This window comes from Globicephala melas, chromosome 1 (genome assembly GCF_963455315.2).
Source record: "Globicephala melas chromosome 1, mGloMel1.2, whole genome shotgun sequence".
Classification (NCBI taxonomy): domain Eukaryota; kingdom Metazoa; phylum Chordata; class Mammalia; order Artiodactyla; family Delphinidae; genus Globicephala; species Globicephala melas.
Genome location: NC_083314.1, coordinates 33,301,486 through 33,323,699, shown reverse-complemented (window position 1 = coordinate 33,323,699; position 22,214 = coordinate 33,301,486). Strand labels below are relative to the sequence as shown.

Genomic DNA, 22,214 nt, shown 5'->3' with positions numbered 1-22,214 from the left:
TAGCTACAGGAAAAAAAAGATGCAGAAAATTTAATAACCTGGATCACTCATTATATGAGGCTATTTGTAACTATATGCACCCAAGTTAAGTCTATCACGGATTGGGTTCATCAGCTACTATCAGGTCCAGAAATAAGACACTTATGGAAAATGCCATCCTCATCCAATAAAGACTGCCAGAGAAAGAATACAGATCCTACAACTGGTCTGACAATTGAGCTGTTTGGCACAAAGCAAACACTTTCAAAACTGTAATTATAAAGAGCATTATTTCTAGAAGCATTTTTATAGATAAAATGGAGATACTGAGAGTTTCTTTCAAGAGCCAGCATTTTCTGACCACAGCAATCTTTCAAGATCAATTAATATACAATGCAGTGAAGCATTTCTTTAATAAAGTAATTTGATTACTGTCATTTCTAGTTCTATATACTACCTTAGGTTAAAACTATTTGAAGCAAAAAGAAATTATCGGAGAAAACTATAATGTTCAAGGAAATTTTAAAATAGATACAAAATTTGTCATATATATTTCATTTTATTAAAATACATGTGGAAATTTGGAGAAATGATTTATAAAGAACCACCTTCGTTTCTTCAATCGTCAAAATAAAAGGTTTATCTCATTTGCAAAGGTATAAGATAGTTGATATGGAAGGTGCTTTTCTCATTTGCCTTTCAAATAAAACACATGCAACCCAATTTATGAAGATCAGCAGATGGCCAACCACAAGTACTAATGCAAGTTCAAGTCCAGAACAGACAACCACTCAAAATTACTTTGGGACAATTTCCTGGTTTTGATCACTGCACTACAGTTATGTAAGATGTTACCATTTGGGGAATCTGGGTAAAGAGTATATGCAAATCTTTTTAATACCTTCATAACATTTTTGTAAGTGAAATTATTTCAAAGTGATAAATTAAAGAACAAAGAAAATGTTTCAAAGATTTAATGTTCAGATTTTTTAAATGTGTTAAAAAAATTAATTGAGGCAAATTCTGTTACTAGCAAGGGTTAAAGAGACATCAATGTGTGGCACAAAGGAAAGAGCAAGGACTGGACAGTCACAAATATCTACTCTATCCCTTATCAGTGGCATCTCATCTTGGACAAGTTACTCATTCTATTAAAAAAAAAAAAAAAAAGCCCTCAGTTTCTTCATCTCCAGACCTTCCTCACAGGGCTGTTATGAGGATAAATTGAAATGTTTGCTACAGAAATGTTCACTTTAATATATGGCATGTTAAATTCTGCTGAGGAAGTGCAAGAAAGAAAATGAGAGAGAAAAAAAGTGAAAATTATACCCACTCTAGATATTCAGAGAACACATCAATCAGAAAGCAAATTTTAGTGAAAGAATAGATAAGCAAATATAAAATTATCTGTGTATTTCAAGCCTGTAGTGACTATCCCTGGAAAACCATACTATTTCACAAGTGACTGAATTTCAAATAAATGCTGTATCATTTGCAAGGCCTTCCCTCTCAAACAGAAATTTACAGCTGAGTGAAGTGGGCAAATGGCTCAGTGAAACCAAGAGGCTTCAAAATTCACTGTAAGTTCAAACTCACATTTCAATATGAGAGCAAAGTCTCTTTGCTCTCACTTTAAAGAGTAAATCTTTATTAGGAATGGATTTTTTTCAAACTATTTGTTTCAGTAAACTATTGAAAAATAACCTATCTAAAGGGATTACAAACTTGGGCTTTCTTCAAAGGACAACCTTACCTAAAATCTAATTTGAAACTCACAAAATGGCTTCATGTAGGAATGGAGAAAGAAGAAAGTTTCACTATTTGGAAATGAGTGAGAGTGTTACATTTTAGTTGTATCCAGTTTATTCACTTATCTCTAACACACCATACTTCAGATCCCAAAGCAGCCAGTTTCCTGCACATAATTAATAAACTAAACTCAAAGGGCAGTATTTAAAAGATATAAAATCAAGCAAAAGGTTAGACAAATTGGCATTCAAATAACAGAAAGCTAAAACCTTTAGGTGAAAAGTTCTCGGGGGGATCTTTATAAGATGGATCAGGGTGACACCACATAAGCCCACAGAATCTTAACATCACTGAAAGAGGGACAGGTAGACCTTACAGGGCTCTGATGTGATGCAACAGATATATAAAGCACCACCTATGAAACATTCTCAACAAAACATTTAACCTTGAATCTATCCAAGCACTATTTGTTTACCAAAAATAGAAGAGACAGAGAAACATGTTAAACAACATCACAAGGATACAATCTGCAAACTAGAATGTGGGAAATTCTACAAGACAAATCATCTATTTCTTCAACAAACAAATGACATAACAAAAGGAGGGTTAAGTTTTATAGATTAAAATTACTTAACAGACATATCAGCCAAAGGCAAAGTGTGGACTTTGTTTGGATCCTGATTTGAATAAGCCAAATGTAAAAAGACATTTCTGAAATAATGGGTTAACCATGCATGAACTGCCTATTGGATAGTATTATAGAGTTACTGTTTATTTTGTTTATTATGTTAATTTTGTTGGGTGTAATAATGGCATTGTAGTTGTGTTTGAAGGAAAAATGTCCTTATCTGTTAGAGATTTTTTTTTAAAAGCCTGTGTAGATGAAGCAAATATGGCAAAACATTAACAATTACTACATCTAAGAGGTGGGCATTAATTATACTAATCTCTATTTTCACTATATTTGAAAATTTTCACAATGAAAAGTCAAATAACACAGTAGTAACATTCTGTGTGACAGGTATCCCTCCCAGTCATGCCAAGACAGCATTCAATTTCCATCTTGATCCTCCTTGTTCTCCCATAATTTGCCCCCCTGAACTCAAAATTGTGATAAAGACTGAAGAAATATAATGAGACATACCTGTAGTAGCAGTAGATAAAGTGACAAGATTCTTTCTTAGCATATCATAGAGAGGGCTGTCAAAGAGATAAAATTAAAAATTAATCCCACAGTTTTCTGTTAACATGGCATCTTCCAACATTCTTTATAACATATGAAGAGGCAGAATATTTTCCCCAGAATAGATTTTATTAAATTATTTAAGTATCAACATGTTAATACCCAAGCCCTTGTGTTACTCTGCAACCATTTAAAAAAACTAATTTACGTTTTATTTCATAAGCTAACAGTAACCCAAGTGGGGAGATTTCCTTCAAGACTACTTCCTTCTAAGAACTGAGTTTTACATTTTATTGGGGAATGGAGGTGGGAGACTTAGAAGAAACAGTCATCACAAAACTATAGAGAGAATGAGAACAATGACTTCTCAACTACTAATTAGCTTTTGACTGTGTAAGTTAATAACCATACACCCTGTGCAGCTGGAGAATGCCATGCAACAGGTAAGAATAGCTCTAATATGATTCTTATGAAGCCCATCGTTAACCTCAAACTGCCCAGCAATTCTACATTTCTCTCATCAGCTCACTCTTCCTCTCTATAACAACTGTTTCACAAAATTCTAATCTCGCCACATCAATCTCCCTCCTACCTAGGCCTTTACACATGATGTTCAATCTGCCAGAAGCTCTCCTTCAACCAGCTCCCTCTAACTAATTATCCTTCAGCTCTCAACTCAAATATCACTTCCTCAAGGAACCTTTCTTCCACCCCTAAGACCCTAAATCCCATCCTCCAACACAGCCTCATGTACCTCTTTTATGTAACACTTATCATAATATAATTTTACCATGTATTGATGTGATAATTCGATTAAGATGGGGAAGGGTGTCTACTGTCTCACTCTACTCTTTAAGCTCCATAAAATTAGACACTGTGCTGCTCACTACTATGTTCTCAGTGCCTCGCAATCACCTGATATATGTAGGCCCAACAAATATTTTGTGGACTAAAAGATTAAATAACCATTAATAACCTATGGAGATTAAGTGGTTAGGTATAAGCACCCCGAAAAGATAAACAAACCCTCACTCTTTTTACCTTGGATCTTTCACAGAGAAGCTCTGACGACCTAGTAGCTCTCCCAAAAGATCTCCACCACAATATACCATATGCTGCTCCTGCTGATCATAAAGCTGCTTCACCATTATATACTGGCCTAGATAGTGCATGACCTACATGGGAACAACATACTATGAAGAGATCTGTCCAGCTGCTGCCCAAAACACAAATTAAATGAGGAGATAAGGTAAGTTAGTTTACTAGAGAAAGAGGTAACATATAATGAACATGACTGTCAGTGCTTGTGTAAGGGGCCCTACAAAAGGACAGTTGCCCCCAATTACTCGGTTCATCTACTTATTATCATTCTGGACACTATCAGACCCTTACTTTTTAGAATAAAAATGTACCAGTCTGATAATGAGAAAAAGTGGTGAATTTACTTAGTATTCCCTTAATGTTCTCACCAGTCCAAGTAAAGGGGTCTGTTCTATTACTAGAAGTAATAAACTTTAAATTTGCCTGGATCATAAAAATATTTTCCAAGTCCAGGAAGGTTTGTTTGTTTGTTTGTTTTTGGCCATGCCATGCGGCATGTGGGATCTTAGTTCCTAAACCGGGATTGAACCTGTGCCCCCTGCATTGAGAGCGTGGAGTCTTAACCACTGGACCACCGGGGATGTCCTGGAAGTTTTATATTTATGTCTGTCCAACTTCCAGAAAAAAATAAATCCACTACAAGTATACAAAACAAGATCTTCAAAAACACTACTCTGAATTTCTATATGCTACTATTCTCATTATACCATATTGCCTCAATGCACATACTGATAACCAATATTTAAAAATAAAAAACTAGGAAATTCCTCTTTATGCACCAAGTAGTGTCAAGATTCATAATAAAGAGCTTACTGTGTAAACTGACTCCGTCCAACATTTCCCCCATAAAACATATGTAATTAACTCTGTCTTAACTCAGGCAAACTCTGCCATGCTACTGAAGGAGACAGCATAATGCATTATAACAACTTTATTGATATAAAAATCCACACTTTAATAACAGTTTGGAAAAAAGTCTTACCAGAATTTTACATACAAAGTCCAAAATGACAAACTTAATTTAAAATGATAAAAGAAATATGAGTATTCAAGAAAATCTGAAATGCCTCCAGATTTGTTTCCTTGAGAGGTAGAATGACTCAGGAGCATAGCATTGCTAACAGCTTTTATGAAAAGTCAAAAAGAAGCTTGAGAATTTTGTTTCCTCTGTTTAAGAAGGGTTCGATCTTCACCCTACTAAATCCAAGCAGTTCAAAGAGATTAACATTTTAATACTGAGTCTTTTCCACTTAAAGAATTCAATTTGTTTCTGTGTTAAAAGAAAACTTTAGAAACTAAATAAGTTATTTAAATGCATGTTTAAAATAACTCACAGTGCTCAAAAGAGTATCTGACAGATTTATAATGAAAAACTACTGCATTTAATTCCTGCCTCACAGCATATCTTGTAAATCATAGACAGTGTCTTTTTTTTTTTTTTTTTTTTTTGGCCACACCATGCGGCTTGCTGGATCTTAGTTCCCCAACCAGGAATCGAACCCATGCCCCCTGCAGTGGAAGCACGGAGTCCTAACTACCGGACTGCCAGGGAAGTCCCTCGATGGTCTTTAAAATACAACAAAAGATGCCTCTCCAGTACCACAGGAATAGAACTTCCTTTCTTAGGCCTGATTTCAGAACTATACATTCATAGGCTTCTATTATACTTCTCAGCTTTTCTTTAAGCTGAGAATTTTCTTTGATGGCTTACCTCTTTAACAGTGAACATTTCACCTTGTGCACCTGCTGCCTGCAAAATCTTCAGAAGTGGCAGTTTTGGTCGTACCTGATATAAACATAAAATAAATTTGCTATTTACATTTCAATTAGACTGGTTTCTGAGCCCCAAGGGAAAAACGAATCTCCTTAAACTTTTTTTTTAACAAACCCTGGTTCATACTTAGCATCTAATAACTACAGAAGATCAGTCTATTACTTGTTAACTTCCTGAAAAATCACGTTTTCAAAAGGCAGCACATTCACACCCACTAGGATGGCTATAATAACAGGAAAAAAGAAAAGAAAAAAATAACCAGTGTTGGCGAGGATGTAAAGGAACTGGAACCCTTGAGCACTGCTAGGGGGAATGTAAAATGGTGCAGCTACTGCGAAAAATGGTTTGGCAGTTACTCAAAGAGTTAAGCATAGAATTACCATATGACCCAGCAGTTCCACTCCTAGGTATATATCCAAAAGAACCAAAACCAGGGACTCAAACAAATATTTGTACACCACTGTTCATAGCAGCATTATTCATAATAGCCAAAAGATGGAAACAACCTAAATACCATTGACAGATGAATGGATAAACAAGATATGGTATATACATACAAGGAATAGTGACTTTGTTTGCCATCTCCTGACTCTGATTATACAGTCTGTCTTTAGTCACAGAATTTAATTTTTTTCATTTTATATGATCAAATTTGTCTCTCTCATCCTCTTACAGCCTCCTTGGTTTTGTCTTTTTTTTTTAAAATATTTATTTATTTGGTTGCACTGGTTGTGGTAGGCGGGCTACTTTGTTGCGGCATGCAAACTCTTAGTTGCGGCATGCATGTGGGATCTAGTTCCCTGACCAGGGATCAAACCTGGGCCCCCTGCATTGGGAGCATGGAGCCTTAGCCACTGCACCAGCAGGGAAGTCGCTCCTTGGTTTTGTCTTATTTAAGGTCTCTCTTATTCTAAAGTTTCAAAATACTTCCTAAATTTTCTTCTAATATTTTTTATCATTTCACTTTTTACATTTAAATCTTTATCTCTCCGGAATTTGTTTTTGTACAAGGTTTGAGGTCTTCATTTGCTTCCTTTCAGGGATGGCCAATTAAGTCAAAACCATTTATTACATAAGCCACATTTTCCCCCATCAAATCAAATTCCATCTTTATCATAAATTAAGGTACATAATATATATATGGTGCAATGTTTATGAAACCACAAAACAAAATTATGTATTTTATGTTAGAGGAAAAGATCTGGAACAAGACACACCAAATTGATAATAGTGTTATCTCAGAGGGAAGGGACTTAGGCAGAAGAAGGGAGGAGATGATCAAAGGAATCTCTACAGATAAATACTTTATAAATACATGATAAAGACTGAATTTTTTATAAGAATACACTTACTATATTTACAATTTAAAACTGATTTTTAAAGAAAACAAATTATATACAATGAAGTGAGAAGGAAGACAAATATATAACTTGGCCCCAAATCCTCCACTAGCCATCCATACCCTAAAACAGGATAGGTGTTTAAAATGTGCCATTTTGAGCAATCTGTAACCTCCAAGTATTTATTTAATCAATGATCAATTCAAATTTATAAGCATTGATACTGTTTACTAGTTTCCCTAATATGACATTTAAAAAAGGAATCTTTTCTGCTCTGAATGAAATCCTACAGTCAGTGAAGTCAGTTACATGACCCAATTTAATTTTTAAAAACTTAAAGAAAAATAGGAATGCCTAAAAATAAGTTACCTGATTGGTTTGTTCTGGAGAGATCCTGCAAGCACTGTCAGATGTTGAACAATGGGCAGAGGTGGAAAATGTTGTCATTTTGGCAGTGGTGAAATGAAGTCTGCTAATAAATCTAAAAGGAAAAAAATTGTAAAAATCCCTTCTAAAGTAGAAAATTCTCTTTAGGATTTACAAAAAAAGCAACCAGCAGAAGTAAAAGAAACACATATATCACAGCACCCTACACAAGTGCAATGTACCCATGCTGAGGTTCTTGTTACCCTTCTGATCACTTTCTAGTTCAGATCCTGCAAAAAACTGAAGAGCTTCACTAAGAATAAGAACCATCTATACTTCCCTCAAGTGAAGCCTGCAAGAGAAACAGGTTCAGGCATGCTCCAACCTCTACACTGATGATAATGAGTAAACTGTTTTAGCTGAAAGTGAAATTTGCAATCATTACCTCCCCAGTTCTCTGGTATCTCCTCCTCTCTTGGACAGTGCTCAAGAGCACCCCCTAGGAGACAGATGCAGGGCTGGGGGAATTACCAAGATTAAGTAATAGATTTAAAGACTCCAAGAGCACCAAGGAAAACCTCTGCAACATGTTGCAACATGTCTTGGCAAGAGACCACAGGAAAGTCAGAGTCAAAATATTCAGTATCAGTTAAAGCAGCTTTTAAAATGTGCCAAGCCCAAAGAGTAAATACCTAAAAAGAGTAAATACCTAAATACCTATAAAATGGGTTGAACCAAGGTGGACATACATCATCAAAGGAAAGATATAGCATGAACTGAAATAAAGGGTAAGGTTTAATTAAAGTTTTTCACCTTTTAACTTTTGTCCTTAAAAAAAAAAAGCTATAGAGAAGGAAAATAAATTTTTAAATAAACTTGAGTTTACCTTCAGAACTTTTTCTAGTAAAAAGGTGACAAAAGTCAGTGAAATTTATAAATAAAAAAATCAACAGAGCCTGGGGACTTCTCTGGCAGTCCAGTGATTAAGCCTTCGCCTTCCAATGAGGGGGGTGTGGGTTCGATCCCTGGTCAGGGAGCTAAGATCCCACATGCCTCCCCATCAAAAATCCAAAACATAAAACAGAAGCAATATTGTAACAAATTCAATAAAGACTTAAAAACTGGTCCACATTGTAAAAAAAAAAAATCAACAGAGTCTGGTTTACAGCTAACAAGGTTCCTCACTCTTCTGAGAAGACTTATTAATGACAACAAAGTATAAATTCAACCCTCCTTCTGAGACAGGAAGGGGGCAGGGCACAACTGTTAGGTAAAACACTGACTTAAACTGCCCAACCTGGCCAAGCAAAGCAGTAACAATTTGCATGAGTTATTTTAGGACAGGAGATCCTTGGTAAGGAACTATCAAGCCACCACCAACCGGAATAATATGGGAAAGGTCAAGAGGAGAGAGGAGACGCCAGTCCACATGTCCTACTAACCTCCTAGAATCCTCCTCGCTGGAATCCATCTTGGCTGAGCGGTTGCGCGCCACCAGAAAGGACCCTGAGTCAAAATGACTGGCCAACCCGGAAACTAATCCCATCACCATAAAACCCAAGACTGAAAGCCACTTGTGGCAGAGCAGTCCTCCTGAGTTCCCTTACCCTCCTACTCTGCCCGGGCGTCCCTTCCCAATGAAGTCTCTTGCTTTGTCAGCACGTGTGTCTACTCAGACAATTCATTTCTGAGTGTTAGACAAGAGCCCACTCTCAGGCCCTGGAAGGGGTCCCCCTTCCTGCAACACAACCTTTGAAAGAATGGCACAGCCTAAGAACCTGACATAAACTGGTTAGAACCAACTAGGTCCAAGATGGAGGACAAGTCGACTTCCACTAGACCTTGAGCCTCAGTATACACTCATTGTAACACATCAGCAAGCTAAATGACACACCCACAGGTACCATGACAGTTCTAAGGCCAATCATAAAGGTCAAAAATTGGTGGCCCAATTCCTGAAAATCCCCACCCCTTCCCCAATATAGCTGGAATACTCCTCCCACTCATTAGCCTATATTACCACCCACCCCTATAAAAACTGACAACCCCATACCCTGGTGCCTCTCTCACCTTCCGAAATGGCCCACACTCTCTCTACGGAGTGTGTTTCTCCCTGAATAAATCATCTTTCATTTTACTACGGCTTGCTCTTGAATTCTTTCCTGCACAAAGCCAAGAACCCACACTCGGACTTGCCTGAGACCTGGGACATGACCATCTCTCATGCCCCACTCTCTTTCCTGCAACACTTCTATCAGCTTCCCTTGCTACAAAATGGGAAGTCAAACAGGATACAAGCATAACTTGTAGGGATTTTTTGTAAATTTATTTATTTGTTTGTTTATTTTTTGGCTGTGCTGGGTCTTCGTTGCTACTCGTGGGCTTTCTCTAGTTGTGGCAAGTGGGGGCTACTCTTCGTTGCGGTGCGTAGGTTTCTCATTGCAGTGGCTTCTCTTGTTGTGGAGCACAGGCTCTAGGTGCTTGGGCTTCATTAGTTGTGGCACACAGGCTCAGTAGTTGTGGCGCACGGGCTTAGTTGCTCCGTGGCATGTGAGATCTTCCTGGACCAGGGCTCAAACCTGTGTCCCCGGCACTGGCAGGCAGATTCTTAACCACTGTGCCACAAGGGAAGTCCCATAACTTGTCATTTTAAAGCAAATAGCGTTTAACTGGCATTTCAAACCTTATTTAAAAAAAAAACTCATCTTGAGAACAAACATATGGACACCAAGGGGGGAAAGCGGTGGGGGGGGTGATGTGATGAATTGGGCGATTGGGATTGACATGTACACACTGATGTGTATAAAATTGATGACTAATAAGAACCTGCTGTATAAAAACATAAATAAAATAAAATTCAAAAATTAAACAAGAACAAAAACAAAAAACACCTCATCTCCCTAAACCTGCTAGTGCTATAGTCTCCCCCATCTCATTAAATGGCAGCTCCATCCTTCCAGTTGCTCAGGTCAATGACTGTGAAGTTATCCTCAATTCCTTTTTTTTCTCACACTTCACACCCAGTCTATGAATAAATTCTGAAGCTCTATCTTCAATATATATCCAAAATCAAAGCATTTCTCACTACCTCCGTCATTACTACACTAACCAAACTGCCCATCTCTGAACTGCCTTAGCTCGTAAAGGTTTTCTTGCTTCCACCCTTGCCCCTCTGGCTCCTAACCTCCTCCTTTTGTCTTTGCTCAAAATGTCATTTTATCAATGAGGCCACACATTTTAAATGTGACCACACATTTTAAAAACTGCTACTCCCAGCCCCCAGTATTCCCTATCTCCTTCCCTGCTTTATTCTTCTTTTCTTCACTGTCCTTGTTACCAACCAACACAGTATATACATTTTAATTTTTATCATGTAAAACATAAGCTGTAAGTGGGAAGGGATTTCTATTTATTTGTTCATTAATATATCCCCAGTGCCTAAACTGTCAATTATGTACATAGTAGAACAACACGATGGATACAAATATTAATAATAGTTTGGACAATTTCCAAAAATGGCCCCCAATAAACCACATCTCCCAACTGGCTACTCTACTGGTGACCACACAAAAAGGCCACGTGGAGAGGCTCAGTCATCCAGCTGAGCTCAGCTTTCCAACCATACCCTCCAAAGTATCACACATCTTGGGACATTCCAGCCTCAGGTGACACCTAACTCCAGCTGCATGACAGACTACAAGCGAGACCACCAGAACCAACGCATAGAATGGGATGTTCATCCCACAGAACTCAGCACATAGCATCATAAGAAATAAATGGCAAAGACTTATATAGAGCTTAATCTGTACCAGCACATATATTAATCTGTTTAATACTTAAATAATCCTATGATGTAGGCACTATTATTATCCTTACTTTATAAATGAAGCAAGAGAAGCACAGGGACATTATTTGCCCAAGATCACACAATTAGGAAACTGCTGAAGTCAAGATTTTAAACTCAGAACAGCTCTGAAGTCCCCACTTAGCAATATTTTTTTCCCATTAGACTTCAAGTACACAGAATTAATCACAATTCTTTCCTTCAATACATACTCTCATTGTTCATCCACACATGGCCCACTTTTACTTGAGTTTTCTTAATAATGCAATAAACCTCCACAAACTAGGACTCTGGCAACAGTCTATATTTACCCATAAGATTCCCCCTCCCATTCCCCTGCCTCCTCCCAACAATCATCCTGAATTGTTTTGATTTTCTTCCCTTCCTTTTTATGCACTTGACTGCATCAAAATGGAATCCTAAAAAGTACATATTTTCAGTTTAGCTGCTTTTAACTCACAAAAAAGGAAGTATGTTGTATGTAATTTTAGGAATTTTTGTTTCACTAAAATGAATTCCTACTTCCCTGTCACTTGAGTTCCTTCATATAACATAAAAATTTACCATTTTTTAAAATTTTATTGAAGAATAGTTGATTGACAATGTTGTGTTTAATTTCTGCTGTACAGCAAAGTGACTCGCTTACACATATATAAATTCTTTTTCATATTCTTTTCCATTATGGTTTATCACAGGATACTGAATACAGTTCCCTGTACTATACAGTAGGACCTTGTTGTTTATCCATTCTATATATAATAATTTGCATCTGCTAATCCCAAACTCCCAGCCCTTCCCTTCCCTACCCCATTACCATTTTTAAATTTACAATTCAGTGACATGAAGTACATTCACAATGTTGTACACCATCACCACTATGCATCACCAGAACTTTTTCATCACCACAAACTGAAACTCTGTACTCATAAAACAGTAACTCCTCACTATCCCCTCTCCCCAGAGACCCTGGTAACCACTACCCTACTTTCTGTCTCTATGAATATGCCCATTCTAGGTACCTCATATAAATGAAATCATACAATATTTGTCCTTGTGTCTGGCTTATTTCATTTAGCATAATGTTTTCAATGTTCATCCATGTCATAGCGTATTTTATTCTTTATTTACTTTGCTGTATATTTCCAGTGTGTGATGGACATTTGAGTTGTTTCTAGGCTTTCACTATCATGAATAGTGCTATTAACGTTCTTCTATATGTGCCAAAAAGTATCTCATGGGCATATCTACAAGACAGATTGCTGGGTTATAGCATATATGAATATTCAACTTTAGGATCTGACACCAAACTGTCCTCAAAGTGTTTGTACCAATTTATAATCCTATCAGCAATGTATAAGATACCCTGTGAATCTACCTCCTTTCCAACATCTAATGTCCTAAGACTTTTTAATTTTTCCCAATCAAATAGGTATGGGCTTGGTCTACAGTTCCCTGATCACTAATGATGCTATCTCTTTACATGCTTATCAGCCATATGTGTTTCCTCTTCTGTGAAATGTGTTGTCTTTTACACACTTTTCTAATTGATTTTGTTATACTTACTGATTTGTAATAGTTCTATATATATTTTTAATATTAACCCTTTGTCAATTGGATGTCCTGCAAATATCTTCTCCCAATTTTTAACCTCCTTTCCATTTTCTAGAAGGTGGAAAAATCTTTTTGAGCAAAAACTTAATTTTAATTAAGTCAAATTTATATTTATCAATCTTCTATTTTTTAGTCAATGATCTCTGCCTGGGTTAAACAATCTTTTACTCTCCAAGGTCTCATTTTCACCTAGACTGTCTACTAAGATTTGTGTGTGTGTGGGAGGGGGATGTCTACTAAAACTTTTAAATTTTTGTTTATGACATTTAAACCCTTAATCCGTCTAGAGTTGACTTTTTTCTTTTTAGAGGTCAGTTTTATTCTTTTTCTATATGGATGGCCATTTTTTTCCCAGCTGAATTTATTGAACATGACCTTCTTGACTGACAGCCACCTTTGTCATGTATCAACATGCATGAGTGTTTATGAGTTTTCTATTCTAGTCCACTGGTCTGATCTTCCTGTCTATACAATTTGACACTTTTTTTTTAAGTTTATTTTTTAAAGTTTTTTTGGCTGCACTGGGTCTTCGTTGCTGCACGCGGGCTTTTCTCTAGTTGCAGCAAGCGGGGGCTACTCTTTGTTGTGGTGCGTGGGCTTCTCATTGCCGTGGCTTCTCTTGTTGCAGAGCACAGGCTCTAGGTGCGTGGGCTTCAGTAGTTGTGGCTCACCAGCTCTAAAGCACAGGCTCAGTAGTTGTGACTCACGGGCTTAGTTGCTCGGCAGCATGTGGGATCTTCCCGGACCAGGGCTTGAACCTGTGTCCCCTGCATTGGCAGGCAGATTCTTAACCACTGCTCCACCAGGGAAGCCCCTGACACTATCTTAATTCTTCTATCTTATCAGGAGTCTTGCCATCCCACAGGGCAAGTCTTCCCCTCCCATTCCTTTTTAGAAGTGACCAGCTATTCTTGGGTCCTTAACTCTTCTATATAAAATTTAGCATCATCAAGTTTCATGAAAATCCCTGTTGGGATTATGAATGAAATTACATTTAATATATAGATCAAACTGTTTTTCAATTCATTAACATGACACATTCCTCTATTAAGATCTTATTTAATATCTCTTAGAAAAGTTGTACAATTTTCCCTTTAGAGGTCTAGCACATTTGTGTTAGACTGATTTCTAAAGTTGATATTGATACTACTGTGATGCCTTCTCTTCCACTGCTTTTTAGTGGTTTTTGCATATGTACAGAAATACAAGTGACTTTCAATAATCTTATATCCAGTCACCTGCTAAACTTACGTAATTATTTTTAATAACTTGTCTGTGGATCCTTCTGTTTTCTATGTAAATGACCATATCACCTGCAGATAAAATTTTATTCCTTCCTTTCCAATTCTTGTGCCTCTAATTTCTTCTACTCATCTTACATTACTGCTTAGGACTGTCAATACAATGTTGAGTACACACGGTATCAGGCATTTTTGTCTCTGATTTTAAAGGGAGTGCTTCTAATGTTTCCCTACATAACATGTTTTCTCTATTTTTTTCTTATGGTTATTCTTTATCATCTTGAAAGGGTTCCTTTTGCTCCTCATTAAGAATATATCATGGGGACCTCCCTAGTGGCACAGTGCATAAGATCCCGAGTTCCCAATGCAGGGGGGTCAGGGTTTGATCCCTGATCAGGGAACCAGATCCCATATACATGCTGCAACTAAGAGTTCGAATGACACAACTAAGGAGCCCACCTGCCACAACCAAGACCCAGTGCAACCAAATAGATAAATTTTTTTAATGTGGTTAAAAAAAATTTTAAAAAGAAGAATATATCATGGACATACACACTACTACATACAAAATAGATAACAAGGCCCCACTGTATAGCACAGGGAACTATACTCAGCATTTTGTAATAACCAGTAAGGGAAAAGAATCTGAAAAAGAATATATATATAACTGAATCACTGTGTTGTACACCTGAAACTAACACAACATTGTAAATCAACTATACTTCAACAAAATAAATTTTTTTAAAAAAAGGATTATATCATGGAAGAGTGATTTAGAAAATGCTTTTTCTGCACCTATCAAAATGATCATGATTTTTTTGGTTTTTTAATCTATTAATGTGGTAAATTTTGAATTTCATTTATGGATTTTCTAATATAGATATCCTTGCACACCTGAGATAAATCCAACTTGGTTTTGGATATTATCCTTTTTTGCATACTGTTGGTTTTGATTTGCTAATATTTTGTTTAGGTTGTAAAGTCTCTGCTGGTGAATGAAATAAGTCTGTTATTTTCCTCTGTCAAGTTTTTGTCTCATTTGGATGTCAGGGTTAGCTGGCAAATAGTCCCTATTTGTCTATTGCCTGAAAAAAAATTCTATAACAAAATTGAGATGTTCTAGTCTTTGAAAGATTTCTGACCTATAAAACTTATAAAACCCAGTGCTTTCTTTGTGGAAAGATTTATGTATGTATGTATTTATGGCTGTGTTAGGTCTTCGCTGCTGTGCGCGGTCTTTCTCTAGCTGCAGCGAGCAAGGGCTACTCTTCGTTGTGGTGCACAGGCTTCTCATTGTGGTGGCTTCTCTTTGGTGCAGAGCACAGACTCTAAGTGCACGGGCTTCAGTAGTTGTGGCACACGGGCTCAGCAGCTGTGGCTCATGGGCTCTAGAGCGCAGGCTCAGTAGTTGTGGCACAAGTGCTTAGTTGCCCCGTAGCATGTGGGATCTTCCTGGAGCAGGGCTCAAACCCGTGTCCCCTGCATTGGCAGGCAGATTCTTAACCACTGCGCCACCAGGGAAGTCCTGTGGGAAGACTTTTAATTGCTGCTTTAGCTTAACAAATATTAGATTATTCAAGCTTTTTTCTTCTTCCATTTTGTCTAAGTCTTCAAAATTGCTGGCATATAGTTGATAGCATTCTTTTCATCTTTATTTAGTGGACAGTTGCATCCTTCTTTCCATTCGTGATATTGTTTAACATATCTTATTACTTCTTCTACTTTAAAAAATTTATTCTGTTCATTTCCTGATTATTATAAATTAGACACTTAGTTTACTCCTTTTATAATTGAATATTTAAGGCTAAAAATTCCTTCCCCCTCCTACCCCAGCACTACTTTTTTATTCAGCTCATAGGTATTGATATATAAAGTCTTCATTCTCATTCAGCTGTAGGTATTTTTAAATTTCCATAATTTATTTAATCCATGAATTATATAGCTATGCCTATGTATACTGTATTTCTCAAATGTATGTTTTTGTGATTAACCACTAATTTAGCAACACAGTGGGAGAGATCACCCTCTGCATAAAACTTGATCTTTGAAATTGTTACGGCTTTCACCATGGTCTAGTTGATGATCAATTCCATACTAAATGCGTGCAAAACTCTATGTTCATTAGGTTAAGCTTGTTGGTTTTTTACACTCTTCTATTTCTGCCAATCTGTCAGCTTGACATACAATTAATTAAGAGATGTAATGAAATCTCCCACCATGATGGTGGATCTCTCCATTGATCCCAGTGTAGTTCTACCAATTTCACTTCATCTGTTGTACGGATTTTTAATCAGAGGCATTCATGCTTTAAACTGCTATATCTTCTTGGTGAGTGATTAATATATAGTGATTATAATTATGTAGTGTTTCTTTCCATCCCAATTAAGACATCTGTCTTCAAGTATATTTTATCTTGTATTAGTATGGTCATGCCAACTTTCTTTTAGTTAGTACTTCCAGGCATGTATTTCCCCAATCTTTTAATTTCAATTTTTGCATGCCCTTAAACTTTTGGCGTGCCCTTGTAAAAAGCATATATCTGGATTTTGAGTTTTTTAATCCAATTTGTCAATTTTTATCTTTGGTGAATTTAGTCCATTTAATGTAATTGATATCTATAAATCTTCTCTTTCATCTTTTTTCTTTTCTTTTTTTTTTTAAGAACAAGTTTTGGAATGTCCAAAGAGTTTCTTTCTTTTTTTTTTTTAAATATTTACTTATTATTTGGTTGCACCGGGTGGGCTCCTTAGTTGTGGCTCACCAGCTCCGTAGTTGCAGCATGTGGGCTCCTTTGTTGTGGCATGCAAACTCTTAGTTGCAGCATGCATGTGGGACCTAGTTCCCTGACCAGGGATGGGACCTGGGCCCCCTGCATTGGGAGCATGGAGTCTTAACCACTGTGCCATCAGGGAAGTCTCCCCCACTTTTTTTTTTAAATATTTATTTATTTATTTGGCTGCACCGGGTCTTAGTTGTGGAACTTGGGATCTTTCAGTTGTGGCATGTGGGATCTAGTTCCCTGACCAGGGATCGAACCCCGGTCCCTGCACTGGGAGCTCCAAGTCTTAACCGTTGGACCACCAGGGAACTCCCTGTCTCTACCATCTGAATTTAGCATTCTAGTTTGTCCTACTCTTCCTTTTACCTTTCTTAAAGTTGTATCTCTGTCTCCCTGCTAATAAGATATGAACTTCAGCATGATATCATTTGGACTTTAAATTCTGGGGCAGATATCTTTTCCCCTCTCTTGAATTTTCCTTTTCTCTCTTTTTTTTTCCCCTTTGGCCTTAGCCTTTACAACAATAAATGATAACAAGGTATCTGATTACCTTTATTTCATATATCTCTTGTAACATTTTCTGGATTTCAATCTCTCAGTACTTCATCTAGAACTGTCTTCAATGTGGGCCTTTAGGTGGCAAGGCTTCCAATACTTCATATGCCTGAAAATATCTGTATCATCCCCTCCTATTTAAATAAATGTGGTTAGGTATAAAACTCTAAGTTTCCCTACAAAACCCTAAAAACACTTTTGTCTTCTTGCATTTAGCAATGTTGTTCAGAACTCTGATGTCAATTCAATTTTTGCTCCTTTGTGTGTGATCTGTTCTTTCTCTCTGAGGCTCCTACAATTTTCTTTTGTTGTGATACACTTAAATTTCACTATAATATGTCTAGAAGTGAGTTTTTCCTGACCTCTTATTTTTAGCACTCTAAGAAACCCTTCCATCTGGGGACTTTCTTTTTCCTTTTTAATTCTAAAAGAGAACAATTTTCCGATTATTTCTTCAATACTTCCTCCTTTCCATTTTTATTTCTCTAAGATTCCTATTATTCAGATGTGAGTACCTCTACATCTATTCTCCTTATCTTTTAACTTTTCATTTATATGTTTTTTTCTTTGTCCTTTTCTCCTTTGTTCTGGGAGTTTTCCTCAATCTAGAATTCTAATTCACTCAATTGTATCCATTCTGTTACATCCATCTGATGTGATGTTCTTTATTTCAACCACTATATTTTTCAAGGCTACTATTTCTGCTTGGTTCTATCAGCCTCTGCTTATTCTTGTTTCAAGTTGTTAATATCATCCCTACTTCCTCTAGAATGATTATCAGTCTAACTTTAAACTTTCTTTAAAATTTTATTTTATTCATTTATTTTTGGCTACATTGGGTCTTCATTGCTGTGCACAGGCTTTCTCTAGTTGCAGCGAGAGAGGGCTACTCATCGCAGTGGCTTCTCTTGTTGCAAAGCACGGGCTCTAGGTGCACGGGCTTCAGTGGTTGTAGCACACAGGCTCAGTAGTTGTGGCACACAGGCTCAGTAGTCATGGCGCATGGGCTTAGTTGCTCCACGGCATGTGGGATCTTCCCAGACCAGGGCTCAAACCTGTGTCCCCTGCATTGGCAGGCAGATTCTTAACCACTAAGCCACCAGGGAAGCCCTAACTTTAAACTCTTGATCCATCTGTTCTATTACTTATGTTCCAATGAAGCCTATATATTGTTCTCCTATTGAAATACCTGTGCTCTTCAACACTGTTATTTTTCCCTAGAGGACAGCAGCTATTCTGATTGGCAAAGCATAAGGGAGAAGACCAAATTCCAGCCAAAATCAGCCACAGTAAGCTGGAGTAAGGTAGGAAATGAACACTAAAGTAGAAAATCCCAAGCACCAGATAACCACAATCACTATCCATCCCATACAATCACAGCTCAGACCAAGGATTCACCTTCTGTTCCCCAGGGAGATACAGCATTATGATAGGGATTTGGGGAGACCTAAGAATTAAGAAGGTAACGGACAGAGAAGTGACTGCCTAAAGTCAGTCTTCACTTGTTTTTTTTCTCAACTCCTCCTCACAAGTATATGCTTCTGTAATGCCCTGATTTACTCTTAAGGAAAGCTGGACTAGGGTTGAGTCACAGCAAGTGTAGAAAAAGGTAATTCCAAAGTAATGAGGCAGGAGAGCAACTAGAGCAGTATTCCAATAGTTCCCTTCTTCCACAGTTTTATTCTCCTACAGCTATGCCTGCCTGACTCCTGTCCTAGGCCAAAGACCCACCCTCCCCCAACCCCCACCTCCACCCCACAAAGCAGGTCAAAAAAGTCCACATCACCCATTTGTTTCTCACAGTATTTTCCTTTTATAGTCCCTCTAGGGATGATTTGAGAGAAAGGAGTCAGCAGTCATGCCAGTTCAGCATCTTAGTAGGAACAAGACTTGACCGCTTGGCAGCTCTGAAGAATTTAAACGTCAATAATGGTTTAACATCTGGTAGAAAGTGTTGTGCCATTAAAAAGATACTGATTTAAGGGCCACAGAAGTTCAGAGAAAGACAAATTACTTTTGATTGCAAGGCAGAGGAGGAATGAGAGGGAATGGCAATAGCAGTGGGAGGACTTTAAAATGGGAGAACACTGGAAAGAATAGGAGAGAAAAATACCATGAGGAAAGGAATTGTTCTCGGATGTATGTGAGAAATGAAGTCAGTTGATGGGCTCTGAACCCAAAGCAAGATCTTTTCCCTTTTTCACCTGGAATCTGTTTTGAGTGCAACAGGGTTAGGTACTGTTAGCCTCTCCTTAATACAGAAAACTGAGGCTTAAAGAAGTCAAATAGGGCTTCCCTGGTGGCGCAATGGTTGAGAGTCCACCTGCCGATGCAGGGGACACGGGTTCGTGCCCCGGTCCGGGAAGATCCCACATGCTGCGGAGTGGCTGGGCCCATGAGCCATGGCCGCTGAGCCTGCACGTCCGCAATGGCAGAGGCCACAACAGTGAGAGGCCCGCGTACCGCAAAAAAAAAGAAGTCAAATAACTTGCCCAAGACTAAAGCTTATCCTTTTACATTCAGTTTCTCAAACCAGAAAGTTAGAGTCATCTTGACCTCTCCCTCTTCCCCCATTATCACATCATCAAACTTTATGGATTTTAACTCCTAAATCTTTCAAAACCACGCCCTCTCTTCATCTTCACCATCAATTCCCCAAATCAAAAAATGTTATTTCTTGCCTGTGTCACTGCAATAGACTCTTAACTGTCTCTCTAACCCCACTTCAATCCAAACTCCACACTACAGCCAGAAGGATTAAAAAACCAAAATAAAATAAACAATCCTACCCTGCCAGGCCCTGCTCCACTGCTTGCTACTGTTTGAAAAATAAAGAGCCTAGGCCCTCAGCACCTTGCCAGTCTTTCCAACTTACACTGCTCTTCCTTACACTCCCTGCACCTCATCCACACTGATCTTTTAGTTTCTCAAACCGGGCCTTTGCACACATTGTTCCTTCATTTTGAACACAGTTCTCTGTACAAGACTGACTCATCCTAAACCTTCCAGTCTCCAGTTAAATGTCATCTCCTCAACAATCATTAATAAGTGTTAAAACCATATAAGTGAAAGGTTGGGGGAAGGGGGGACTTAAAAACACACTGAGCAGGCTTACAGCATTTGACCCACTGACCAAATTTATCTCTAGAAAGAGCAGCATTCACACATCGTGTACTTCCTGTGTGAAGCAACTGGAAGCACCCAGTATCTCCTATGAAATATTCTTGGCCCCCCACCCCCAATCCAAATCTAATCAAGCTTCTAGATCTAACTAATATGTGTTTGTAGGGGGAAAAAATGGAGGATGGAGGAATAACTAAACAATGCTAAAAGCAGGCAATTAGGCAAATCCAGAATGTAGGAAATTCTACAGGGTCTTGGGTGCAGCATTACTGTTGAAGTGGACAGACTGTTATAGAGACTTAAAAAACACTACCCTAATACAATGTGTGGACCTTGTTCAAGTCCTAATTCAAACAAGCCATCTGTAAAATGTCATTTTTTCCTAAACAATCCGGAAATTTTGAATTATGTACTAGGTATTAGATACTATTAAGAAGCTGTAAATGGTAGTAGAAAGGCACTGTGGTAAATTTTTAAAAAATCCTAACCTGATAAGAGCTACATCCTGACATATTTAAAGGTAAATAAAATGACACATCTGTGAAACTTTAAAATATTTCCTTAAAAAGGTGGGAAAATAGAAAATAACAATATTAAATTAAAACAATAGGTTTTAATTACCTTATTGAATGGTACACAGCAAATGTGTAAGAAATGACAACAATTCCATGTGTTTATCTATTGTATCTTGAAAAAACTAGTAATCTTGGAAATACTATTCCAGTTACCTCCTTGGTCAAGGCTTTTCTGACTCCCCAAAGGAAGCTGATGACACCACAGCACCTCTATTAAAACACTCACAACATTATATTTATGTCTTTATGTGTGTCCCCTACTGGACTGAAATCATAGAGAGAAGGAACAGTCTTATACATCTCTCAATGATAACAGAAGAGTGGTTTTTACCCTACACTTAGTCCAAAAGACTCCTACACCTCATCTTCAAATCTCTACCTTTGAAGATAACTGTGATTTAAAGACTAATTAAAATAAAAGCTTCTTGTCAGAAGTCAGCAGAACTAATCATTCTTATCAATTCTTTAAAGCCCTAAGGACCTCTACTAAACACCAGTCTGACTGTCTTTCAACTAAATATGTTAAAGTAATAAAACCAACTGTTTTCTTTTAAAAAAGAAACTACCATTCAGATGTTGTTTTAGTTCTTACCAGGTCTGTTACACATCTAAAAAGGTGAAGTGTGTAGCAAGAGTATGCTCCAGCAGTTTGCAAAACAAACAATATGCTAGGAAACAACCTAAAAATCCATCAATGGGGAGCTGGTTAAAGAAATTCTTGTACAACCCTATAATTCAATACTACGCAAGCCCTTAAAAGAAAATATTATATGTAGACTTTATGGAAAGCTGTCCCTGATGTTATTTGAAAAACTTAAGGTACAGAACAGTAGACACAAAATGACCCCACTGTTGTTTAAAAATGCGAGTATGTGTGGAAAAAGTCAGGAAGGACATAATACCAAGCAGTTAAGGGTAGCTAGCTTGAGGAGGGGACAGGTTAGGGACACGTTAATGGACAATTAACTTTACACACTTCTGTACTGTGCTTTTT

At 37.5% G+C, this 22,214-nt stretch overlaps 1 protein-coding gene across 12 annotated transcripts in view; it reads right to left on the bottom strand.

Moving 5' to 3' along the window:
* Nucleotides 1–22,214, bottom strand: part of MDM4 (MDM4 regulator of p53) — a 56,924-nt gene that overhangs the window by 33,695 nt on the left and 1,015 nt on the right. For all 12 annotated transcript variants that reach the window (XR_009560620.1, XR_009560575.1, XR_009560591.1 and 9 more), the window contains exons 2-5: nt 7,496–7,607; nt 5,724–5,798; nt 3,953–4,086; nt 2,873–2,928 (exon numbers count right to left, since the gene is read on the bottom strand). Coding sequence is in view for 7 of the 12 variants with exons in the window: in XM_060291616.1 (XP_060147599.1) it covers nt 2,873–2,928; nt 3,953–4,086; nt 5,724–5,798; nt 7,496–7,573 (343 nt within the window). In the remaining 5 variants the exon portion in view is untranslated. The remainder of the gene's footprint in view (nt 1–2,872; nt 2,929–3,952; nt 4,087–5,723; nt 5,799–7,495; nt 7,608–22,214) is intronic.